This window comes from Notamacropus eugenii, chromosome 4, assembly GCF_028372415.1.
Source record: "Notamacropus eugenii isolate mMacEug1 chromosome 4, mMacEug1.pri_v2, whole genome shotgun sequence".
Lineage (NCBI taxonomy): Eukaryota > Metazoa > Chordata > Mammalia > Diprotodontia > Macropodidae > Notamacropus > Notamacropus eugenii.
In genome coordinates, this window is record NC_092875.1 from 247,615,188 (window position 1) to 247,642,304 (window position 27,117).

At 39.3% G+C, this 27,117-nt stretch overlaps 1 protein-coding gene and 1 non-coding gene across 4 annotated transcripts in view; one reads left to right on the forward strand and one right to left on the reverse strand.

Moving 5' to 3' along the window:
- NPC1 (NPC intracellular cholesterol transporter 1) overlaps window positions 1-27,117 on the reverse strand; it is a 55,876-nt gene that overhangs the window by 14,448 nt on the left and 14,311 nt on the right. For 2 of the 3 annotated variants that reach the window (XM_072604386.1, XM_072604388.1), the window contains exons 2-12: window positions 26,565-26,687; window positions 25,754-25,860; window positions 15,822-15,997; window positions 14,752-14,919; window positions 8,636-8,885; window positions 7,961-8,034; window positions 7,241-7,662; window positions 5,163-5,389; window positions 2,632-2,732; window positions 1,567-1,669; window positions 721-910 (exon numbers count right to left, since the gene is read on the reverse strand). In XM_072604386.1, the coding sequence (XP_072460487.1) occupies window positions 721-910; window positions 1,567-1,669; window positions 2,632-2,732; window positions 5,163-5,389; window positions 7,241-7,662; window positions 7,961-8,034; window positions 8,636-8,885; window positions 14,752-14,919; window positions 15,822-15,997; window positions 25,754-25,860; window positions 26,565-26,687 (1,941 nt within the window). The remainder of the gene's footprint in view (window positions 1-720; window positions 911-1,566; window positions 1,670-2,631; window positions 2,733-5,162; window positions 5,390-7,240; window positions 7,663-7,960; window positions 8,035-8,635; window positions 8,886-14,751; window positions 14,920-15,821; window positions 15,998-25,753; window positions 25,861-26,564; window positions 26,688-27,117) is intronic. The other variant, XM_072604387.1, reaches the window with a different exon arrangement.
- Window positions 16,362-16,474, forward strand: LOC140502937 (U5 spliceosomal RNA). The gene has a single exon (XR_011966655.1). It is a non-coding gene; the product is annotated as a U5 spliceosomal RNA (small nuclear RNA).

The window sequence follows — 27,117 nt, forward strand, 5'->3', positions numbered from 1 at the left end:
AAACAAGGAAGACTTCAATGAATACACTAGCCCTCTACTAGTAGTAGATGGGAAATATATTCATAACAATTATATTTTAACAATTATATTTCATAATAGTATAAGTGGGGGTGGTAAAGAGACACATCAATAAGTTTCCTTATTTATGAATATCCTATTTAAACTTATCCCAATTTTTAAAAAAATTATCAAAATGAAGATAGAGAAGAGATGCATCAAAGAACTTTGTTCCTTACAAATATGAAACTAACTTTATCTGCTTTAAATATAAAGCTGACTATATTAGAAATATCTTAGGGAGATTTTTTAAAAGTCTCAACAATACTGAAAACTATACAAAAACTCAATGATATCACATACCAAGCAAGCTACAACAGGTTTTGATTTCAACAAATATAGTAATCCTCTACCAGTGGTAGATGGCAAATATATTTGGTCTCCCCCAGTAACAGTCATATTTTATAATAGGAGAAGCTGGGATGGTAAAAAGACATGTCTGTAAGTTTATTTATAAATGAATTATTTATACATGTCACAATTTTTTTAAAAAATTACCAAAATGAAGAAAGAGAAGTGATGTGCCAAAGAACTTTGTTGTTTACAAATATGAAACCTACTTTATCTGTTTTAAATATAAAGATGAATACCTTAGGGATATTTTTAAAAAGTCTCAATTATACTAAGAACTATATGAAAATTCAAGGATACACATATACATACCAGGAACCTATGACAGCTTCTGATGTGTCCTAAAGCGATGGAAATATATAAAAACATGACACCGTAGCTAATTAGAATGGTGACAACATCACCGTTACTTTCACGATTTATCTCATCTTCAATACTTCGTTCAGCAGAGAAAGAAATAGTCAGGTTTGGGTTCCTGTAGTTTTTTACAAAGTGGATAAATCTAAAAAGTAAATAAAGTGCACATCAGGGGAAGAAGCCAGCAAAAGAAAGATTCTTAGGATTACTGATTGATAGCTAGAAAAGCCCCCGGGGGGTCATCTAATCTAACCCCTTCATTTGACAGATCAGGAACCTGAGAACAACAGAGATTCAGCCTGAGATTTTACTATCTTCCAGGCAAAAGTAAGTGACAGAGCTAAGATTTAAATACAGGTTCTAGGGATTCCAAATCTAGCCCTCTTTCCATTATACCAACACAACATCTAAACTTTCTTCTGTAGAGTTCTCTGTGAGCTGTGGATTAAATGACAGCTACTTTCAGTTTGGTCAGTTTCTGGTCACTTAAAAAAATATTCAAAACAAGTTCACTTGGATTTCTTAAAAAAAAAAAGTGCTCTCTCCCTCCTATTTGGTAAAAGATGGTCAAGTTGAACAATAAAAAACAAAATGTGATCTTGAAATGGATCACCATTTTCAACAAGAATTTAGGACTTCAAGTGTAGATGTTTTCCCCCCAGTCTACCTAACAGCACTGAACAAGGGAAGAAAGAGGATCTAAAGTTATTTGCTCACTGACTTAAGAAATATTGAGAGTAGAATAGCAAACTCACTGTCCAGTGATACAAGCAACTCATTTAAACATGGCAAGACACTTACTCTGTCTCCCAGGCTTGGGCCCTCTGTACCTTCTCAGTATTGTTGTAGTAATTATTGACAGGAAGAGTAATCACAAGGGCAGTAGCATTGTTATAGTTTTGTTCTATAAAGGAAAAATGCAGCGACACAAAGATTATAAGCCTGAAGCTGAGGAGACTCCTAAACAGAGAGCTCGTAGCCTAATGACATAACTAGGGCAATTTACTAGCAACAAACCCTGTGTACCAAAAATTGGACAATTACCAGACAAATCTAGAGTGCGGCTTATGAATTAAGACTCATCTATCTAAAAGGAGCCAAGTTCTCATTTAGCAGGTACATATTTAAGGCTGTAGGTTAATCTTTCCTCAGCACAGGGGGGATGCCCAAGAACTATTACTGGCTGTCTCCCTCTGCAGAAGAAAACCTTGTCAAACCTCTTGTAATTAAACCTCACGTGCCAAAGATGCTACTGCACCATACTTCACTGCACCACTGCACCACTGCACACTGGGCAATCTGCTGTGATGTGCTATGGGGACTAGCAAAGAGAAATTAAACCTGTAGTTTCCATATTTAAAAACCTTGAGTGGAATACATATATGGTTGAATTTCTTAATCATTATCAACTCAAAAAGATAAGATAACCACTGTGCTTCAGTGCTCAACTACACAGTACTTCCTTTAAGAGACTATTGAGGCTAAAGACTAAAATCTCACTCTGGTGTTACAAACATGTGAAGTTTTAAAATAATCTAATTTAAAAGAGGAAAAGAGAAAGAGGAGGAAAGGGCAAAGATTTTAAAGTCAAGATGACATTTGATGCATTCACATTCATTTAAAGATAAGCCATTACAAAAGAAGTTGGTTGTGCTGATATAATACTAAAGTCTGTTTTCATTAAAATGCAAAACTGAAAAAAAAAGAATTTTCAAGTTAAAGAAAAAATAAAACATATGCCCTGAATTCATGAGACAAGAAATGAAGTTTTGATATCTAGGCAAATTAAGCTCTGATATCTGAGGTCCTGAGTTAATAGCTATCTTTGGGATCAACCTCCCCACTCCACACCAGAAAAGTACTTACCATCATATCCTCCTAAGACAAGCCAAGGGAAAATAGGTCCACCAAACGTTCCCAAACAAGAATCATGAAGCAAACTTGTATCATTCAGAGAGGCAGGAGCCCTGCCAAAAAAAAAAAAATATAAAGAATTATTATGCATTGGAACAAGAAATGTTTTAGGGGCTTAACTGCATGACAGTAAAACTGAGAGAAAAGTCACAGGAAACACACATGTGGAGCTAAAAATTAAAGGAGCCCAAGCAAGACAGATACATCCTCAATTCTGTAAATATAATAGATTCAGATTCTTCACACACATATGTAAATGCTGGGGAAATGTTCCATTACTAATTCTTTGCTGCAGCAGGGTAGCCTCTACTTAAATATCTGGAAAATACTGGTCACATAAAATTCAGGTATTGCTTTGAGGGAGTTTCCTGGAGAAGCTCAAGACCACATTCTCCATTTCAGGATAATTCTAGTGGAGGCTCTTGGATGCCAAGGAATCTGGAGCAGGCCTTGAGGTAGCCAAAGGACCTCAAAGGGCAACAACAACTGGCAGTGACAGGGGGCTGGAAAGTTCACAGAGCAAGTTACATACATGAGCACCTACCAGATTTTCATACCCATTTTACAGAGGTGGGAAGGGGAAGATGAGGGATTCACTGGTTTGCCCAAGGTCACACACAGCTGGTACTTGGGATGGGATGCAGACCTTGGGCTCTCCTAAAAGTGCTCTTTCTACCTCCCCAGAGTAAATGTCTGTGCTACTTCATTGTATTTGATAAAGGTCTCTGAAAATACATGGCAGTAGTGCACAGGCTAAGTCCTTCCAGGCATGTTGGCAGGCACAAACCCAAGCTGTCACAGAAAGATGTAGGCTTGCACGACCATTATCTTTTTCAGATGAACACTTCCTTGAGAAATAGGGGAAGAAAACTGGAATTCACTGGGAAGGCCAAGGTATGTGTGTGTATACACACACACACACCCATACACATATGCTTCAGCACAAAAAAAAAAAAAGAAACTATGCCTCAGTAAAAAGGGACCAAATCTTATAACTAAATTCTTGGGAGACTAATTTCTAAGTAGCAACACATTCAGAGATGATCAGGTATATGTTTCCTTATCTTTATCCTGAAAACATAATAATTATCATGACTAGAAAAGCACCATTTTCAAAGCCAGCAGGTAAATTCGATGCTATCTCTTCCTTTCACCCCATTAAAATTCAGATATCAAGATATCAAGTTTATCTTACAGGTCACCAGGCAATTATCTAGCAACACTCTGGAAAGTTCCAAATCTGGAAACCTCATTGAAAAGCTGATGCAAAAAGTAGTTACATACTCATTCAATACCACAGTCACCCTTTTTTACTCGAAAGAGTCTTTAAAGCAGTCACTTCTTTAAAACAGGCCTTTTCGAGGGCCAATTAATTCATTTTCCTCCTTTAAAATTTGACGCAACAATTCTCTATACTTAAAGATTCACCTGACAGCACTAGGCATTCTTCTCACTTAAAAGAGCTTGAAAAGTATTTTCTTATGCTAATTCACCTGACTGAAAATCTGACTCATCAATTGATAAAGACTCATCTATGTAAAAGGAGCCAAGTTCTCATTTAGTAGATACATATTTAAGAGCATAGGTTAATACATAGAACTGTATGTATTTATGTAGTCACTTGAAAAAGCTGTCATTTAGGATTTTGGCAGACACACAGACACACACAGACAAAGACAGACAGACAGACACACACACACACACACACATACACACAAAATATTTTCTCCTGAATCCCAAGACAAGAAATAGAAATATATTTAAGACTTTTATCTGGTGTTTCTTAACACTGTTACTTTTATAAATACACTGGTACTAAAATGAAGATATGACTTTGTTAGCCCCTGCTCAGTAAACTTCATAGGCTTCTTATTACCTCCAGGACCATATATAAGATTAGCACTGAAAACTCTTGACACCCTTACCCATTTCTACCTCTCCAGTCTATCTTACTTTATTCTCTGCCCTCTGCACCATTCTGGATGCAGCCACACTAGTCTATTTGCTCTTTCTCAAATAGAACCCTTCTGTTCCCATCTCCATGCCTTTGTACTTGATTGTCCCTTATGTTTGGAATGCTCTGCCTCCTCCTGATTTGTTTTTTTTTTCTTTTGAGACTGGTTTTCCCTAACTTAGAGCCCAGGTTAGAAGCACAGCAACTATTCCTGGCCCAATCCCAATACAGAATATCATGGAAACTTTATCCTGATGTTTTTCTGACCTGGTCTGGTTCATTCCTCCTTCAGCAGCCTGGCAGTCGCTCTGCTCCAGGGGGTTCACTATATTAATCTTAGACTTAGTGGGAAAACTCGATAACCTTTAGCCAAACTCCTGAGCTCAACCAAACCATTGTTCTCAGCCTTCCCAGAAGCAGGAACTACAGGTGTGTGTGTGTGTATATATATATATATATGGTATATATACAGGGTACTTCTTCAAAAGTCATTTTCTCAATGGCCAATTCCATCCATACTCTTGCTTACCGTGTGCAGTATAAGAAGTGGGTGTGATAATCTGCATAGACAAAGAAATCATCTCCTTTTTCATGGTCCAAAACAGAATGGCTGTTCTGGAAGTAATTTAGTACACTCAGAATGGTACAGTTGTTGTTGTAAGGAGATAAGGGGGCCACACAGATGTCCTGAAGGGTCACAGTTTCATTGTTATAAGAAGCAGTGATGTTCTCAATGGCTGTCTGTAAGTCTAGCACCTGGAAGAACAAAACCACATTTACATTAAATAGTTGATTAACAATTGACTAACATTTTGATAATCTGTTAGGGTCAGAAGATGGGAGGGGAGAATTCCCCTAACACAGGGGTTCTTAATCTTTTTTATATTGGGTATCTTTGGCAGTCCAGTGAAAACTATGCACAAAATGTTTTTTTCACAACATGTTTTTCAATGAAAATAATAAAATATATAGCATTACAAAGGAAACTAATTATAGTGAAACACTGAGATCATGATGTCAACAAAAAAAAAAGTTCCAGAAGCCCTTCTCCAATCTGTACGAGGATCACATCTGAAGCAGAATTCTCCTAAGTATGCAAACCAGAGGCCAGAGCATCCTTAAAATATGGACAATTAGGCTGACTTACCAGACTTCACACTTTAGGGAATCAGGAATGGTTATAGAAGGACTAAATGGCTGAAGGGACAAATTTCTCAGAGCAGCAGAAAGTTAGAGAAGACAGCATCAGCAAAAATGAGGTCAAACCCCCAGTGGCCCTTAAAAGAACCTCTTCTGACAACCTTAAACCTTCCAAAACCACCTGCAGCAAGGAAGTATGGAGCTGTTCTCAATGGGATTCTTCTGGGTGTTTGATCTGGCCAAGGCAGATAGGAGAAGTATGCACATACACAATTTGTATTCAAAAAGGTAGGAAAGGTGGATGTGAAACACTAAACATCCTACTTTCTGAAATAAGACTTTTTTGCTGTCATCTCCTTGAAGTATAAAAAAGCTTTCCCAAGGGATTGTTAGTACCTTCCCTACTTCTCCCCCATCCCTCACAATTACTTCGTATTTACTTTGTGTTCAAATCTACTTCTGTATGTAAATGTTTTGTCCTATCTCGAGTAGCAGGGAGAGACACAACTTTTATCTTTACATCTTCAGTCCCTAGAATAGTGCCTGGCACACACTATTTCTTTCAAAAAGGCTGGTTTAATCTGATGGAATTTACAATCAGGAATCATGTTTGAGAAGATTAAACATATGGAACTGTATAAAAAGGAGTGGGATGATTTATCCACAGGCACAGGACAGTATGAAGTATGAGATGGTCTTAAAAACCTTTCTGAGAAACTGGGTGGCATCACTTTAATAAGTGGAATGGAAGTCAAAATATGAGGATTTCAGGATAATTACTGCAAACATGATCAATACAAAACAAGCTTCTTTCTTAACAAGCCAAGTAATAAGTCTTAGAAAGTTCATCACTCAGAGAAGCCATTTAACTAATGACTAAAAAAAAAACCAAAACAACTGTCATTTTGAGAAAATCCACAATGTCAAGTTTTAGCAAATAAATTCTTTATGAGAAAGGAATTTCTGGTAAAGTCTCCCCTTTGTTCAGACACATTTTTCCCATCCAACCTCAATAAAAAGGCAGGTTTTGCCACAAGAAGTACCTAAGAGTGGAAGCCACCATAAAACTCTACTGGTTTTTAAAATCTTCTAGGAGAAAGCATGTACGTTTACTCAAGAATCTTGAAACGTAATAATGTCTTTCTAATGTGTGGTTTGAATGAGTGGGACTGGCCTGCCATACTCTCAAGTAAAGGACAGAGAAGAGGCCTTCAACCCAGAAAGAACCTGAGTTCAAGTTGTACCCCAGACATATAGTAGTTGTGTGACCCTGGGCAACTCCCTTAACTTCTTAATGCTCCAAGCACCTCCTTGTTTGCAGAGAAGGTGCTGTGGGAATTCTTTACTGGGAGCTGATGAAATTACAAATCCAGTCTGTCCCCACTCCCCCAAAAAAGGCCTTCCTATAGGACGTACCACAAATAAAGTATGTACCCCCTGAGCTGACATTAGCAAATGGCAGATTACCTGGTGCAGGATGCCTTTGTCCAGAGGGGCCCCAAAGGGAACATCTGCTCCAGAAGGATATGGCTGGTAAGTGTGCTGCTTAGTGTGTGGAGCCTGGATTATAAGCTGTTCAGTACGGAAGAAAGGTCCAAAGTGGGTATCAAAGTATTCTTTCTCTAGATGAGCTTGGCTGTTTGGAGCAGACCAAAGATCAACTGGATTGGTAGCGAGCCTCATAAACACCAGACCTGAACAGCACGCTGCGATGAAGACCAGGGAGCAGAAGATGACTGGCAATGGGTTTCTAACGCAGAAGGACCCCCATTGTGTAAACCCTTTTATCAAGCAGCCCTCAAATGCTGCACCGAGCTGTTCACAACAGGAGGCCTCCCCTGGAAGAGCATGAGAGGAAGGGAGGTTGGAGGTTAAGAGCCAAGCCATTCCTGAAATTTGTAACAGGAAATAAGTTAACAAACTTCATACAGCAGTGACTGGATTAAGTGCCTACATGGGGGTGGGAAAAATCTTTGACTAGCCAAAGGTCAGTGATACAGACACAAAATCCATGATGATCTGCCTCCCAGAGGTGGGTGATTCATACCCTTGTCCATGACAGGAATGAACTTTGCATGTAAGGAGTCCCTTTCCCCATACTAAAAATTATTTTTTCCTAATCCTGATACCTGTTCACCTCTGTAGCTCCAACCCCCCTTTTATTTTTCGAATCACAAATACACATACCTCGATCACTGGCATTAACAGAAAAGGCTATATTGCCATCAATAGGTGTGTACTCAGAGACAAAATACCGTTTTCTGGGGGGAAGAGAGTATAAGCAATATTAATAAATTTTTCATTATGCAATGATTCTGAAAAGATTACTCTGAAATCACTATAATCCCACAGAAATCTTTTTCCCTGTTTCTTCTCCTTTTGTTCAAGAGTATTCCTCTTTCCTACGTACTCATCCTGAAAAATGAATCTGCTTTTTTTGGCATGTGTTCTTTACATAGTTAACAAAATAAAAGTTATTTTGAAGTCTTCCTTTTAAAGTCTGCATCTTACAAATTTTAGGCTCTCAAAAGGTATTCCAGACTAATGACAAAGTAAATACTTATTCAGAAACTCAGGTGGAAAAAAAGGAATTTGACTTGATTGAATTCTAATGATCTGATAATTTTAGCAAAGAATAGCCAGTTAGAAAAGAGAAACTCCTATGAACTATATGTAATTCAGAAAAAATTGGCTTAGTGTTTCAACAGGCCTCAGAATGCTTTCTTGCTTAAAAAAAAAATTCATTTTCTGTATTAATTCAGAAAACTGTTTCCTAAACTAATTACTATTAACTGACAAATGTCACATACAAGTTTGCTTTCTTACCCCCCTCTAAGGAGATAAAAAAACTTAAGTCCTTACCTGTAGCACCATACTATAAAAAACATTCCAAAAAACACAAGCAAGAATGCCATGTAGAAGATCCACATGATGACATACATGGCATCCAAGCCAAGTATCAGCCAAGGAGCAGGAGTAGGTGGGGGCTGGGGCTTGGGCCCACAAGTAATGGAACAATCCTGACAGCTACAAGGTTCAGTTACATCATCCACTGATTCGTTACAGCTTTTGGTGGCATTGTTCATTGGTTCCATTCCATAAACGGGGATGTCTAAGAGATTAAATAATGTTGAGTTAATACATTTAATAAATTCACAGATTAACAAATTAACAACACACCTTAACAGAATGAGAACTTGATTTCATTTGAGAGGCTGGGTTTAAATGACAACACACAGAAAAGAACCATTTGTAATATTCATTATACATATATATACATATATATATATACATACATGCATATATACACCCACACTTATATGTATATACATATTTTAAAACCACTATCAGAAGAATACCTTAAGAAAACAAAAGAATTGTCATATAGAAAAAGTCTCCCTCTTTCTCTTCAACTTGATTTACTTCTGATTTCACAAGTTCAGGCAATTCCCAGTGAGAAGATTCCCTTCTACTGAGTGTCAGGAATAGATTCATTTCCCATCATAGACACATACTAGCTATGGGACTCCAGGCAAGTTCCTTAACTTTTTGGTGTAATAGACAGTTTTCTATTTCTCTATCAGCAAGCCTTCATTAAGAATCTACTATGTGCAGTCATTCTGGAAAGCTATTTGAAACTGTGCCCCAAAAGTTCCTAATAGTGCATACCCTCTGACTAAGGAATACTACCACTACTTGGTTTATACACCAAAGAAATCCAAGTCTCCATATTTAGAAAAAATATCTATAGCAGCAATTTTAGTGGTGGCAAAGAACAGGAAATTAAGGGAGTATCCATCAAATAGGGAATAGCTGAACACAATGTGGTCTATGAATGTAATGGAATATCATGGTGCCATAAGAAATTACAAAAGGGACAGTTTCAGAAACACTTGGGAAGACTTGTATTAACTGAGGCAGAATGAAGTGAGCAAAACCAATTGAACAATGTATAAGAACAGCTACAATGAAGTACAAACAAACAGCTCTGAAAGACTTAATAACCCTGATCTGTACACTGACATACAATTCCAGAAGCCCAGTGATGAAGAACAGAGGCAGCTAGATGGGGCAGTAAATAGAGTGCCCAGCCTGGAATCAGGAAGACCCACCTTTTTGAGTTCAATCCAACCTCAGATACATACCAGCTGTCTGCCCCTAGGCAAGTCATTTCACCTTGTTTGCTTCAGTTTCCTCATATGTAAAATGAGTTGGAAAAGGAAATGGTAAACCATTCCAGGATCTTTCCCAAGAAAACCCCAAATAGGGTCACAAACAGTGGGACATGGATAAAAAAAATGGCTGAATAAATGATGACGATACCACCTTCCTTCAAGACAGAGTCAAGAAAAATGAGATATAGATTTCTGGACACGGCCAATGTGAGAATGTTTTGTTCTACTGTGGATATCTGTTACAAAAGTTTTGGGTTTTATTTTTTTTTCTTTCTCAATGGGAGGAAGTAAAGAGAAAATAAATGCTTGCTAATTGAAAAAAATTTTAATTAAAAAAAACTATAGTACTATAGAAAGGCAAGGAGCTCCTATTTTTTTAATTTGAAATTAGAAATGAACAATTCTTTAACTTGTTTTCTCTTGTCTGAGGGTTACTGAATATTGTAAGGGGCCCAGGGGGGTGCAAGTCCTGTGACCAAGGCTATAGCAGAGGCAAAGCCTGTTCCTGTGGGATTTGTGCTTACTCAAACCCTGGCAGAAGCTCTGTATGACCCTGGAACCTGATGTTCCTGCAGATACTGATGTTCTGTACAGTAAAGTTGCAAGTGGGCCTGGGAACCCAGGAACTAGCTTCAGGAACAAGATAAGCTTCCTTACTTACTGCGGGTGTAAGGATGTGGAATAGTCATGAGATGGTGAAGTAATGGGATGAGCTCAGCCTGTATGTGATTGGTGGATACAGCCTTTATAAACCCTGACTTTCAGCTGAATAAAGAGAGTTGCTTAGAATTGTTTATCATCTTGTCTCCAGTCTCCTTCCTTCAAAGCTCACAGATCGCTCAATCCAGACTGACAGGCATTTAGAGACCTGTTGGTCAGGGGGACCGAGGGGGCTCGGGCCCTGACCCCAAGCAGAATATTATGATTTCTGACACACAGGCCAAAGAAGAAAGAGAGGAAAAGCCTCCTATGTGCAAGGTACATGCTAAGCACTGAGGATACAAAGAAAAAAGTGAAAACAGTCCCTGCTGTGAAGGAACTTAGATATGAAAGGATAAAACAACACATATACAAGACAGATATGTAGTAAATGGAAGGCGGAGGGAGGGTGTTTGGAGAACAAAAGTAATGGAAAAATTAGCACACCCCAGATAAGAAGGGAAGTGGTCAAATGGAGGAAACAATCTTTTTATCACATTTCTCTAATAAAGGTTTGGTATCTGAAAAGTATGTGTTTGTGGGTGTAGATGCCCAGCAATGTCATGGAGTACTACTACGCTGTAAGAAATGATGTGAGTGTGATGAATACAGAGAATCACAGAAAGATCTATATGAACTGATGGCAAAATGAAGTAACAGCAGTCAAGAAAACAACACACAAAGTGACTTTAACAATGCAAACAGGAAGAATAACACAAAAAAAGTAAATGTAACAAAACCATAAAGGTAAAAGAAGCCTCAAATGAAGATATGTGAGCGGACACCCCCCACTCATCCTCTCCTGGAGATGGGAAGTCCACAGGGGTTGCACACTGCTTGTTTTGGGACTTTTTCAAAATCCTTATTAGTTGGGCAGATTTTTTTTTCCTTCTAAAAAAATATATGTTATATGGGATGGTTCCCTGAGAGGAAGAAGGAATACTTTCTAAAAAATACATTTTATAATGATAAAAGAAAAAGATAGTAAAACAAACATATTTAAACGAAAGGAATGGGGAAGCTCTGAGGAGGAGTGGGTTTCTCAGGGAAGTGTGAGATGCCCACTTGACATTAACTTGCAATGTCCCATAGGCCGCTTGTGACAGAGTTGGACTAAGAAAGCAAATTAAAGAAAGTTCAGAAACAAGCAAGAAGAGAGGGAGGGGAGGCAAAGAGAACTGACAACATTTTCAAGTTTAGCTGAAAAGAGAGAGAGAGAGAAAGACCAGATGTGGAGATAAAGCAGGCATGGTAGAGTATGGTGAGGAGTGGTTTTTTGTATTAGTTTTTTAAAGGATGGGATAGCCCTGGTTTGTCTTTAGGTAACAGAAAAGAAACCAACAGATAAGGAAAGATTATAAATCTGAAGGGGGGAGGAATAATGGGGACAGCCTGCTGGAGAAGATGGGAGGACATGGGATCACAGGTACTACTAATCCTCTAAATTGCTAATAAGCTGCTGTAAGCACCATCCTGTCCTCCATAAACTAGATGTTACTGTACATGATGTGCCATTAAGCTTGGGACCAGGATTCTGTCATTACCCATATTCGTATACTTTCTTCTCCTTCACTCTTCAATTCAATCAGTTCCCAGATATCCCTGAGGCTACCTCTGGTTCACCTTCCCCTATAGTACAAGGCCTCACTACTATCCTGGACAGGTGGAAACAGTGGTTTCCTACTAGATCTTACTGCTCTACTTCTCTTCATAATCCAGTTCATCTGTTGCCAGATGAATCCTCTCAAAGCACACATCTGTTCATGTCATTCCTCTGCTTGCCTCTTCAGTAGGTCCTCACTGCCTCAGAGTTTTAACTCCTCTGTCTGATGTTCAAGGCCCACCATAATCTGGTACTCCTCTACCTGCCCATACAGCCCTTTCTCATATTCTTGCCTATGACATGCAACAGTCTGATTAGATAATGGACACCAAAAACACCTTCTGTGTTCCTTCGCCTGTCCCTTAGCTTGGCCAGCCCTTTTTCCCTCTTTTAATCTATTTATTTCTTACTCACTTTAAAAAATCCAACTTAAATGCCAAATCTTCCAGGCCCTGTTTATCAATAACAACCTTACCTGGGGACCTCACAAGTCACCTTGCTTCTCTTTAATGAAACTACATAATTAGAATTATATTAATTCATGTTAATGTCTTATCTCCCTACTACCATGTAAACTCTATGAAGGCAGAGGGTATGCACCTGGCCTAAAGGCTGTCCTCTATAAAGTTGCTAATGATCTTTTAATTACCACATCTAGTGGGCTCTTCTCAGTCCTCATCCTTCTTAACCTCTCTGCTGCCTCTCAAACTGCTGATAACTCTTTTCTTTCATAGGTTATAACACTATTTTTTCCTGGTCCTCCTCCTACCTCTCTGACTACTCTTTCTCAGTCTTTTTTGCAGGTCATCCTCAGGTCACACCCTCAAAGCATGAGTGCCTCCACAGGGCTCTGTCTTCTCTCTGTATACTACCTGACTTGGTGATCTCATCAGTTCCCATGAATTGAATTATCATCTCTATGCTAATGACTCTCATATCCATTTATCCAACCCTAACTTCTCTGCTGACCTCCAGTCTTGCATCTCAAAATGTATGTCCTGTAGTCATCTTGAACTTAACATGTTCAAGAATGAACTTGAACTGCTATCTTCCCTCCCAAATCCCCTCCACTTACAAAATTTCCTGTTACTGTCAAGGGCAGTCCCCCAGGATGGCAACCTAGGTGATACCCTCAACTCCTCACTCTCTCTCTCCCTCCCTAGATCTGTTGTCAAAGTTCACTGATTTTATTTTTGTAACATCTCTGTCATACACTCCCTTTTCTCCTCTACTACTGTCACTATCCTGATGGAAGCCCTTATCACTTCACATCTAGACTACCACAATAGCCTGCTAGTTGGTCTCCAGGGCAATGAAGTTCTCCCCACTCCAGTACATCCTCTACTAAGCTGTCAAAGTGATCTTTCTGAAGTGTAAGTCTGATCATATCCCTCTACTAGTTAATAAACTCTAATAGCTTCCTATTATCTCCATAAGCAAACATAAAAACTTTGTTTGGCATTCAAAGCCTTTGTAATCTGTCAGTACCATACCCTTTTCAATCTTCTTATACCTTAAAACCATTCCTATTACTCTCCAATACAATAAGACTGGTCTCCTTGCTGTCCCTTGAACAAGACACTCCACCAAGCTCCCAAACTGAGGCATTTTCTCTAGGTGTGGACTGTGCCTAGAATCCTTCCCCTCCTCATTTCCACCTTCTGGCTTCTCTGGCTTCCTTCAAGTGTCAGATAGAATCCCACCTTCTCCAGGAAGCCTTCCCCAATTCCCCTTAATTCTAGCACTCTGTTGATTATTTCCTATTTATCCCATATAAAGCTTGTCTGTACATAGTCAATTGCATGGTTCCCCCATTAGACTGTGAGCTCACTCACAGTTAGAATGTCTTTTGCCTTTCCTTGTATCCCCAGCACTTAGCATAGTGCCTGGGACATAGCAGGCACTCAAGAAATGTTTGACTGACTGAGAGTGAATAATACTCAAGATTTCTTTGTAGACAACAGATTTTTTAAAAAATGTTTTCTGAATTGAATTAGTTCTGTGAAGAACAAAACTAAGGAATGCTATCTTTCTGACTTCTAAGGAGTGGGGGCCGACTACAATGGTGCCACTGGCAAGATGCCCCTCTTTTGTTTATTAACAGCAAACTACTTTTAGCTGTAGTCTTCTATTTCATTGTAATTATATGCCTTTTGTTCCCAAATCAGAAGCAAGACATTTGTTTTGGAAATCACTTTAGAGTTCACATCACCACCAGGCCCTTTAAGGCCACCTAGTGCAACCTCCTCTTTTAGAGGCTAAAGGTCAGGCCCAGCATCACAGAGTACATGTGAGATTCAAACCCTGGGCACCAGACTCCAAAGGAAGCCTTCTTTTCACCACACCACTGACTGACAGAATTTGATGAGTCTCATACTACAGAATATAGGTATGAGGAATTAAATTCATATAATGTCAATCCTCCCCACCCCGCAATCCATTCTGTTTGGCATGAAAACAACAGACTTTGAACATAACAGACAAAGAACAACTTTCCCTACCTGAAAAAATAGGCGTGATGGTGAAAGGTGCTTGTCCATTATCTTTATTGAACATGTACTGAATCCAGTTGGTAGCATTGCAGTCTTTAGCATCTTTCCCACAGAGAAGCCCCAGGGCTTTATCATTACTTGAGGGGGCCTCAACATCTTGGCAAGCATTATACATGGCTAAAAAACAATGGGGGAAAAAGGTGAAATGGAATATACTTGTTTTAGTTCACCTGCCTCTTCTTATAAAGTCTCCCCCCTACCCAAGAGGTGTTCGTAAATAACCAGCTCCTAGAATTCTAGAGCCCATGTGAACAGGGTGGCAGACAAAGAAGTAAGTACATGGGACCTGTACTCACTGTCAACAGCTCACACATGCACAAGTTATCCCAGGCAGAACCAAAGTACATCAAAAGAAACGGAGAAACTAAGTGGGGATGTTTGTGCTTTCTCTTCTCTGGACAGTATGTGTAAACTCTTCCCTCAATTCATTTTGTGCTTCCAAATAACAAGAGAATCAAAGAAAAGCAAGAGAAATAACCAGGCCAGCAGAGTCTGTCTCATCTCCAGAGGTGTTTCAGGCTCAGAATGTGCAGAGAAACCCAGCTCAATTTTAATAGTTTTCCAAGTATTATGCCAACTATTATTTCTACACCACGAAATAATAAAAACTTGGCTTATTTCCAATGTGTTGTTTTCTATTAGAGGCTGCTAGGAAGCATTGTGAATACAGTGCTAGATCTGAAGGAGACTTCAGTCTGAATCCTACCTCAGACACTTACTAGCTGTGTGACCCAGGGTAAGATATTGAACCTCTCTGTGCCTCAGTCTTTTTCTCTATAAAATGGGGATAATAATAGTACCTACCTCAGAGGGTTATTCTAAGGATCACATGAAATAAGACATGCAAACTCTGAAGCACTATATATCTACTAGCTGTTGTTATTATTGTGGTGGTGGTGGTTGCTATTCTGTAACAAGAACAGAAATAATGTGCAATCCGGATGGCACTTAAGCAGAGGTCTTCCAGCTCAACAGGAGTTCTTGCCTTACACCACACAGTTTTCTCTATATGAACTTACCATCTGCAAAGCTCTGTCCAATGTAGTACTGTAGTCCTTTTACATTGATTCTGGTCTCATTTGTGGTGGGATCAACACGGCTTTCAGTATCTGTAACATTCAGAAACCAGCTTTGTCGAGGGCTACAGGTCAGCTCACAAAACAGGTTCATCAGGTTGTAAAAACAGGATGGACACCTGAAGAAAAAGTCAAGAAGATGTCGTGTTAACCAAATCCTATGGTGCGTAGGTGAACACAAGTGGAGCTGTGATGAGAATGTGCCCCATTCCAAATCCCTACTGGTTTTTTGAACAGAAAGTTTCATGGAAAGAAAAATATTTCTTCACACTTATCAATTCATCTGGAAATGCAGTCTGTCTTAAAACCTGAGAGACTTAGAATCATCTCACTGGCAAATGTCAAAGAACGTAAACAGGAAAAAGAGGTTTAAATTTTCATCCTGTAACCACCTAATGGCACTAATAATTTTGGTTTTCCCATGTCCCACCTCATCTAAGCCTCCCTTAAAAATGTGGCAGGACTTCTAGGCTGTTTAAAGAAATACTCTGATTTCTCTTCAGATCATATAAATCTTTCACTTTTTACTAAAGATTTCAATGGAGAGGAGCAAAGGGTTTATAACTAATTTTTCAAGGCCTAGTTTACATGAGGGTCCCCCCTCCCCACCCTTAAATAGTCAAACCAGCCCAGCTTTACTGCTCTCAGTTTATCAGTGACTAGGTTTTTAGGAGACTGCTGTCTTTCCTGTCGAAGAATAAAGCCGTATAGCTGTCTGGGTGTACATAAAAAAACCCCGGTACAGCAAAGAAGTTTTTCTACACTGTGCATGTGACAGTCCTTTGGTCAGTTGCTACTGCAACCGCAAATGCTTGCCTGCTCCACTGTGCTGAGTCAGCAGTAAGATTTGTTTTGCAGGATTCTGGAGTTCACCTCCTAATCTAAAGGCATTATTCTCCAGGACCTGAAGAACTACTTCTGCTTTAACACCCATGGCTCCCCTGCCCCGCTGGGACTCTACCACTCTCTTTAGCTTGCTCCCTGCTCAGAGAGCCTGCTCTCATCTCTATCCACCCATATGAACTAATAATGTCTCTAAAGTACTGCTTTGGTTTCTAATCCAGGACCATTTAAAAAACCTTTAAATGTCTGTCAAGTGCTTTTAAGGTACAGAACACTGTGCAAGGTACTCAGGTAGGTAACGGGTAGGTACAGAACACAATTCTCATGCACAGAGAGTGAGGTGCAGGAAGCAAGTAGGGAATTCAGTAAGGACTGGCAAGATGAAGAAAGTCTTCATGTAAAAGCAGGGATCTGAATTACACTTTAAAAGGATGAGCAGGAACTCACCAAGTGGAAAAGGGAGGACATCCTAACCAGAAGAAGCAACCAGTCAACAAGCATTTATTCATGCTTATTAATACCAAGCACTGTAGTAGAAAAACAAAGGTAAGCAAAACACGGGGAGGGCAATGATGAGATTATAGTACATATCAGGAGGGAGATAAAGTACACACCAAGATACATAGTGTATGTGTTTATACACATAAACACACATATGCATACATACATACATACATACATACACATATCACACAGAGGAAGACATCTAAAGGGATTCAGGTTCAGAAGGAGAGATTTGAGTTGAGTCTAGAAAGGAGCCATAGATTCTAAAAGAGGTGAGGAGGGAAAGCATTCCAGACACGGGGACAACCAGTGCAAATGCACAGTCAGGAAACAAAGCGTCCTCTGTGATGAACAAGCAAGTAGGCTGGCGGAGCTGACCACAAGGAGCGTTTGTTGCAGGGGTCAGAAAGAATCATCCAGATGTGTGGAAGAGAGTAATAGATGATGTGGCTGAATAAGTATGAAGGTGGGTGCCAGATTATATAGGGCCTTGCACATCATACAAAGGGGTTGTGACTTAATTTAACAGGCAAGAGGGAACAACCACTGACCATCTTTAACAGAGGACTGATGGGACCAGGTCAGTGTACAAAGAAGATTAGGCCAAAAGTGATAGGAAGGGTAGAAGAAGCTGCAGTGGGTAAAGGAGAATGGAGATGCCATTTCACTAGAAAGGTGACAACAAAGGCTCATATCAGAGGGGCAGCAGCGCCCAATACAGAGAAAGATACAGGCACAAGGAGTTACAGGGACAGCAGAGACAGGGATCAGATAACCTACTCGACAACAGAGAGGGAGAAAAAGAGTCCAAGGCAATTTCAAGATTTTATAACATCAGCAAGTGGATAGTGACAGCAATGACAAACAATTAAGTCAAAAAGAAAAACCAGTCTGAGGTGAGGTAAAGAATATGTTCATTTGAGAATTTACTTTTAAGAACAATATTTTTAAGACAAACAACTCTGAAAGACTTAAAAACTCTGATCAAACTATGACCAACCACAATTTCAGAAGATTCATAACGAAAAATGTTACACACTTCCTGACAGTGGTGATGGGCTCAAGGCACAAAGACCTTTTTTGGATATGACTAACAAAGACATATGTTATGCTTGACTTTACGTATGTGTTACCCACGGTTTTGTTTTATTCTTTTCTAATGAAAGAGGAAAAGGTAGGAAAGAGAAGATGATTTTTATTAATTAAAAAAATTTAATTTAAAAATACATCTATGATCCTTTAAACAAAAGAAAGCATTCAATTTGAGAGATCTCATTTTTAACTGCTCCCCTGTTCCCACCCTCACTATTTCAGGAGGCAGCGAGGTGACTCAGTGGTTAGAGTGCTGGCCTGGAGTCAGGGAGACTTGAATCCAAATATAGCCTCAGACACTTACTAGCTGCATGACACTAGTAAGCAAGTCATTTAACTTCTGGTTGTTTCAGTTTCTTCATGTGTAAAATGGGGATAATAACAGTACCAGTTAAGTAAAATAACACTTAGCACAGTACCTGACACATAGGAAGCACTATGTAACTGCTAGTTATTATCATTATTGCTTATTCACCAGTTGCCTTGATGTGCATATGTTCATACCAGCTGTCTGCTCCTCTCCAGGTCTACAACCATGATTAAATCAACCCTGCCAACACTACTGGGAGGGATGTGTCCTCACTCACTATGCTTGTAACTCTCTCTCTCCTAGCCCCTATTCCTCTATCTGGGAAGTCTCCCACCACTAAAAGGTAAGTTTCCTGAGGACAAGGACTGTCTTTTTATTTGTGTCTCCAGCATGCAGCTCAGTCTTGACACATGGTAAGCACTTAATAAATGCTTTTTTCTTTCATTCACTTTGAGTTTGAGATGTCAAAAGGAGATTGAGGGAGACAAGAGGGATCAAACTCAGCTTGTGCTGCAGGACAGAATCTTGAGGATCACCTACAGTTAAAGGGTGTGATCAGGAAGGGAATCCAGCAAAGGAGAAAGAAAAGGAGTGGTCAGATAGGTAGGAGGAAAACCTGGAGAGGGGTGTGCCGAAAATCCAGAGAGAAGAGAATACCAAGGAGGAGACAGTGCTCAACAGCATCAAAGGCTGCAGAGAGGTCATGGAGAATGAGGATTGAAAGAAAAGGCCATTGGATCTGGCAACTAAGAGATCATGGATAACTTTGGGGAGAGCAGTTTCAGGGGAATGATTAAGGTCAGAAACAGAAGAAAGTGAGAGGAGAGGAAGTGGAAGCACCTATTGTAGGTGACCATTTTGAGGAGTTCAGCTACAGAGTACAGAAGAGATAAAATATGATAGCAGACATAGAAGGATCAAGTAAGTAAGGGTTTTTTTTGAGGACAGGAAAGACATGGGCATCTTTGTAGGCAGTAGGGAAAGAATCAGTAGTCAGAGAGAGACTGAAAATGTCACAAAATGGGGATGACAGAGTGGGCAAAAAAGTTGGGGGGGAATAGGATGGAATGGGATTGCTTGAACAGGGAGAGGGGTTAGCCTTGATAAGGAATAAGGCAACTACATCATGTAAGACAGGGGTGAAACAGGAGATTGTGGCAGAAGGCATCTGAGTTATAAGAGATGAGAAAGAGGGGAGAAGAGGGAAATCACACAAATGGCCTCGATACATTTTGTAAAATATGAAGCAAAGGTCTCAGCTAAGAGAGTCTGAGGAGAGGGAACCACGGGAGGTTTGAGGAAGGATGAGTTTTGGAAAAGCAATTGTGGAGACCCGGTAAGGGAGCAACAGGCAGAATGCTTAGCAGCAGTCATTCAATTCAAATAAACATTAAAGTGCTGATAGATGCAACATGCTGGAGATTCAAAGACTAAAACAGCCCTGCCCTCAAGGAGCTTAGTTGATAAAAAAGTGAGAGTTGAAGCTCTTAAAAGCAGATGCTGAGCAGGAAGAGGGCAAGGAGTCAAAGGGAATGAAGGGAAAAGGAATGTACAAGGAAAACCAGGCTAGTGGAATCTCTGAAGTCAAAGGAGAAAGGGCACATTCAGGAATGGGGGTGATGGTGGTGTCTAGTGTCCAGTGCTGCAGAGATGTCAAAAAGAAGACATCTGAACCAAGGCCACTAGATTTAGCAATGAGATTACTGTTAACCTTTCAATACAATGGTAAAAACAGAAATAAGATTAAAAGGGACTAAGAAAGAGTGAATGGTGAAAAAGTAGCCTCCCACATCAACTGATTCCAAATTTGTTAGTGACTGGGGGGACAGAAATGGGAGGGTAGGAAAATGGGGTAGAAGGGTCAAGTGAAGGGTTCTTTTTGGACCCTGTTTGTTGGCATATAGGAAGGACAGGGAGATTGAAAACTGACTATGCACACGGACTGATTGTTGAAACAAAGTTCTAAGGGAGAGAGGAGAAGAGTCTGCCATGCTGGCCAAACTTCGGATTCTCACTGTCAAAAAGAGATTCTGTGTCTTTGCTCTGGCTGTGTGTGCCCCATGCCCTGCCCCCTCAACTCCACCTCTTGGTTTTTCTTTCCTTCAAGACCTGGGTCAGAATTCTATTTTTCTGCAGATCTTTCTAGGTCCCTCAGATTCCTTAAGCTTTTTTTTCAGATTACCTTCCATTTATTCTGTATATCCTACATGTACCTAGACATTTTTCCTCCCCATTTCAAAATACGACTCTTGAGGGATTCTCTTCTTGAGGTTCTTTGTATCCCCAGAGCTCAGCACAGTGCATTTAACAGATGTTTGCAAAATGACTGATATTAGCCTTATCTTAGAAATTAGGAATTCCTCCTCTTCTCAGACTGGAGAATGAATGAGATAAGTGGGGACAGAAAGAATGAGAATAGAGGGAGCCACTTAGAATGGCCTCAATCTTCTCAGGAAAGTTAAGTCATCGCTTTAAGTGAGAAGCATAAAGATCTGGTGGAAGGCCTTGGCAAAAAAAGAAATTTTAAATAGTTGCTATTATTGGGAAATGATACAGGAAGTCAAGAAAAGAATAAGATTGTTGAATAGTGGTAATGACAGAACTAGATCAAAATATCCTAAATAGTCTTTCCTTGCCATTCTCGAGGTAACTAAGAAGATTTTAAGCAAAATCAATTAGCCATTATTTATTGAGTACCTACTAGGTACCAGGTACTATATTTAGGCACTGGTGATAGAAGTACAAAGAGCAAAACAATCCTTACCACGAGCTCATTTTCTAATGGGAAAATCGACAAACATATGTAAAATATATACAGTACACATATAAATATGTGTATATAAAATCTAAACAGTATATACACAAATATGTAGAGTTAACACAAATATGTAAAAAAGTGGTACAAGGTAGTTTGAGAGGTTAGCAAGCGAGATTAGCAATTGGGAAGTTAAGCGAGAAGATCAAGAAAGGATTCATGCAGAAGACATGTTAAAAGAAAAGAAGTAGAAGGAAAGAAGGAATACATTCCAGGAATGGGGGATGGTCAGAGAGAGGAGAATAGTTTGAGTGGATCCCAGAGCATACTATTGCCCAATAAGCCTGGAAAAGTAGGTTAGGGCCAGGATGTGTAAGGTTTCAAAAGCTAAACTGAGGAGTTTATATTTGATCATAGAAACAATAGGGAGCCAGAGGAATTGTCTGAACAGGAGATTCATATGGCACTTAAAGAAAATTAATTTGGCAGCAATATGTGGGAAAGATTCTCTTATGTGTTGAAGATGGTTGCAATTAGCAAGGTGAGAAGTGATAAAGAAGTTGTGACAGTAAAGGAATTCTGTGCAAAGAAGATGTGAAAATATAAAGGTCAAGAATTCCCATCTGTTTGGAAATGCAGGGTGAGGGAGATTAAGGAGTCCAGAAAGATTATGAAGCCGAGAAACTGGAAGGTTGGTAGTGTCCTTGACAAGAATAGCAAAGTTTAAGAAAGGGGAGGTTTTGCAGGAAAGATGCTAAAGTTCAGTTTTAGATATACTGAGCTGTAAGATGTCTCTGGGACATCCAGTTTGAAATGCTCAATAGGTAGTTAACGACTGGGGACCAAATTGGGGCAGGAGAATGGCAGGAAACTGAGACTGTATACATACATCTGAGAGTCATCTGCATAGAGATGAGAGTTTAACCCCATGGAGCCAATGAGATCAGGGCCCAGGCTATAACACTGAGGAACAACTCCCATATTTAGGAGGTACAATGTGGATGAAAAGGCAGCAAAGGACACTGATGAAAGAGCAGTCAAGCAGGTAGAAAAAGAACCAGGAAAGAATAGTAACACAAAAACCCAGAGGAGAGTATCTAGGAAGAGAGGAGTGGTCAACAGCATCATATGTAGCAGAGGCCAAGAAGTATTAGAACTGAGAAAAGATGAGCACATTTGATAGTTTTGGAAAGAACAGTTTTGTTTGAGTGAGGTCAAAAGTCAGATGACAAAGACTTGAGGAGTGAAAGAAGTGGAGGCATACCACTAAGGAAGGGAAAAGAGATACAGGGAAACATGGAGATCCAAGTTCAAATTGCAGATCAGACATTTTCTTAGCTGTACAACAATTAACCTCTCTCTGCTTGTTTCTTCATCCATAAAAAGGGATGATAATAGCATCACCTCCCAAAGTTATTACTGTGAGGATCAAATGAGATAACATGTACAGCAAATCTTTGTAAATCTTAAAGAACTATATAAACACTAGTCATGTTGACGCTGCTGCTGCTGCTAATAGCTTGAGAGGATAGTAGGGACTAGCAAAATAAATTTTATTTCAGAAACATGGAAGAAGTACACCTATTTTATACTGTGGAAAACTATATTCGGACACAGCAGTTAAAGCATGTAATAGTACAGACATTAAGATGTAATGCCCAATTAGGATGGTACCATTAGGATGGTAATGCCCAAAGAGAAAAAAAAAATGGTGGCTTAAGGTGTGGAAGGACATGGAAGAAGTCAGACTTTGCTCCAGTATTAGTGGAATTTGCATAATTATTTTCCTTTGTTATAAAGAAAAGATTCTGGGGTAGGTTGGGGGAGAGGGAAAGGGGCAGGGTGAGCAGTGAGACAAAGGGGATAAGTTGCAGTACTAAATAAAAAACAAAAAAGTCAGTAAAATATTTTTTAAAAGTGAGTTCACCCTCTTTATTGATTTTTTCTTCTTGTGGGCAGAAGTCTCCCACAACATTCTGCACATCACTGTGTTCAACCCAGGTACTCAACAATCGCATGAGTGTCAACCTCTCTGATCTGTTGATAGAGATCTGTAATGGTGAAAAAACTATTGAAATGAGCACTGGATACAGATTCAAAGAACCTGAATTCAGTTGCTGGCTCTGGTTACTGCTATGTGTTTGACTATGGACCAGTCACTTCTGTGTCCCGGTGGCTAGACAATATGACCTCATAGGTCCCTTCAAGGGCTGGGATGATCCTACAAATGGATTTCAGAATGCTGATTAAGGACTCTGGCTTCCCTGGTACAGAGGAACAATTAATCTGGTTTTTCACCTTTAATGAACAAAAATAACTAATTAAATTTGTAACCCTAGTTACAAATGATCCATGATCTTGGGAAGAATATATTAATTGCTTCCAATACAATTATACCAGTGTACAGAAGCCACTCTATGATGGGAATTCAAGGACCTTCATGTTGTTTGGCAGCTGACTGCACTGAAAGAATAACATTAGTTTCCATATACACTGCCACATACTTTATTGGAACTTTACTGGCTAAAAAAGACTGAATCCTGAAACTCTGCTTTACATACTGGGTCAAAGGAACAAGTCAATCAGGAACCTTTTAGCTTTCACATGACCAAACAAACACACATCAGCATCACAATCTTTAGGATCTCAGCAAAATTACAAGACAAAATTGCTTACAATTGTCAAGGTTCACTTTTACTTAAGGATTAAGAACACAGAATAGAGATCCAAATCTAAAACAGAGTGAAGGAGTACAACGAGTTCTTGAGGAGAGGAAAGCAGCTGAGCACAAAAGGAAATGAGTTATGGCCACAAGGAGAAAGGATCTGATGTGGCTGTTAGAGGTTCAAGGACTACCTGGAAGCCATCTCTCTCCCTCTCTCCCTCTCAAGATACAACTACTAGTTTGAAATCCAACAATCCCTAAATTGTCAAGAGCAAAGTATAACTAATACTATTCAACAAGCACTTGTGAAATGCCTACTCTGTACACAGCATTGTACCCTGCACCTTCAAGAAGCTCATATTCTCCTATGGACACCTAGATAGTATAGTGGAGTCAGGAAGACCTAAGTTCAGACATTCACTAACTGTGTGACCTGAACAAGTCACTTAAATTGCTTCTTGACTCAGTTTCCTGATCTGCAAAAATAAAAAAATGAGGATAACAATAGCACCTGCCTCCCAGCACTAGTACTGTTAGAAGGACTGAATGAGATGATACTGGTAAGATATTTCACAAACCTTAAAGTACCATATAAATGCTAACTATTGTAAAGAAATAAAAAATATAAGCAAAAAGTAAAATATAAAATACATTCACAGCAGATGCGTTGTCATTTCAGAGGGGGCATTCCCTAAAAAACTGATGTTCAGAAAAAGACTTATAGAGGAGATAGCACCTGGACTGAGCTTTAAAGGGAGATAGGGATTCCAATAGGCAGAAGGGAAGAAAGAGAGTAAGCCAAGGTGGCTGAAATATAGGGCCCACTGGGAAAGCAATAAGAAATACACCTTGAAAGGAGGGCTGGAACCAGCTCATAACACAGGGTTTTAAATGCCAAGGAGAACAGTTTATATTCTGTCTTAAAGGGAATCTAAAGCCACTGAAAATTCTTGAGCAGGGGAGTGAAACTGTTAGTCGTGGGCTTATGGAATATTAAAATTGTCAGCCACGTGGAGGATGGATTGGAAAGGCAAATGACTTAAGAGAAAGGAGACCAATTAAGAGGCTTCTTCAAAGTCAAGGTGCAATGTAATGAGGGTCTGAACTAAAGTGGTGGTCACCTGAATGGAAAGGAAGTATTATAACTGCTGAGGAAGCAGATATGGGGGAAGAGGAAGAGTGACTAGAATGAATGAAGCAAATGACTAAGTGGAAGGAGAATGGGGATGCCCTTCCTTAAGAGAAATGGGGAAGTCTGGTGAGAAAGTTTTTAGAACCAATGAGTTCAAGAAATCTATGGGACATTCAGGTGGGGATGAATCTAACAGAGAGTTAGCAATACAAAATTGGAACTTGGGGTTAGAACTAAGGCTTGAAAGATTTAGGAATCAACTGGATAGAGGTAATAATTGAATGCATGGGAAGTGACAAAATAACCAAAGGAAAAAATATAGAGAAAGTAAAACAAAACAAAAAAACTAAATCCAATTGGAGAACTCAAAATTTAAACTCTTACCAAAAAAATCCAAAATCTGGCATTTACTAGTTAATATTTCTTTGCAATTAGTCTTGATAAAAATTACTTTCCTAAATGTCCTCTGTGATTTGCCATCCTTCTCAAGTGGATCCAAACGACAGTTTAATGGCTCATAAAAACCTTATTATGAAGTGTTTGTCTTCCCTACCTGCCAAAGTCATCCACTTACCTGGACAGAAACTGTAGAGGCAGTTGTAAATTATTTTTCAGTGTCTGAAGCTGCTGTACGTCACAACAAAGACTGACATTACCAAAGAAGAAGCCTGGGCAGAGTTCCTTTTAGAGGAGAGAAAGCAAACAAAGGAATGAAGGTCAGTAGAGTTAAAACAGAGGGACCAAATGATGGTTCTAAAAAAAGCTATTTCATAAATGATTCTCCATAGGGTAAAAACATACATCAATAAAACATTTTAAAAAGCTTCCTAATAATTTAAAAAATGAGCCAGAATGTGTTAGAAGAATTCCAGGGAGGGAACCTCTTATAAAGCAGAGGATCCTGGACCTGGAGGTAGCAGATCTGGGTTCAAATCCTGGCTCTGCTACTCTGTGTGACCTTAGGCACTTAATCTCTTTTGACCTCAGATTTCTGTCTTATGAAAACTATTCCCATCTTCCATTAAAATATTTGTTGATACCACACATGATATAGCATAGAGTGAGCCATGTTTTGAATATTTGTAACAATAATAATGATGATGATAACCATCATTAACAAGACATGTTAAAGTCTGCCAAGTCTTTTATATATATTATCTCTTTCTATCCTCATAACAACCCTAGAAGGTAGGTGCTAGTATTATCCTCATTTTACAGATGAGGAAACTGAAGCTGACAGACATCCGGAGTCAGGGTTACAGAGCTTGGATCTGAGCCTGGATTTGAACTCAGGTTTTCCTGACTCCAGGTCCTAGGCTCTAACCACTGTATTACCTTGCTTCCTATTTTATAATATAGACATAATAAAAACATAATAAACTCACCTGCACTAAGTCATATCCATCCTTTGGCAATGGTTTTGGTGGCCCCGAGTATTCACAGTTGTATCTCTTACCTTCAGATGCTATGTCACACTCTCCATACCAAACACACGACTGTGAAAACACCTAAACAAAGAACCCAAAATTCTGTAATCAAGTCAAATACGAACAACCTTAATGCCAAAACACATTTCAACAATAAGAACCTGAAGTCAGCAGAGGTTCTTAACCTAGGTTCTGTGAACTTATTTTAAAAAATGTTTCAATCACTGAATTTCAATAATTGGTTTCCTTTGCAATCCTATGTATTTAATTTTATGCATTTATAAATATCATTCTGAGAAGCGGTCCATGACATAAAAGGATTAAGAACCCCTGATCTAAAGATTGCCTTTGCTCTAAGCACGACTCCCTCCTTCAAGCCAAGGATTGGAGGGACAGATAACTTTAAAAAGGAGGTCTTCTGGAGTTTTTGTTTAAGTACTTAGGCAAACATTTATTGAAGTACTCAGAATCAGAATTCTGCTTTCCCATATCTGGTAGTGGCACACACAAA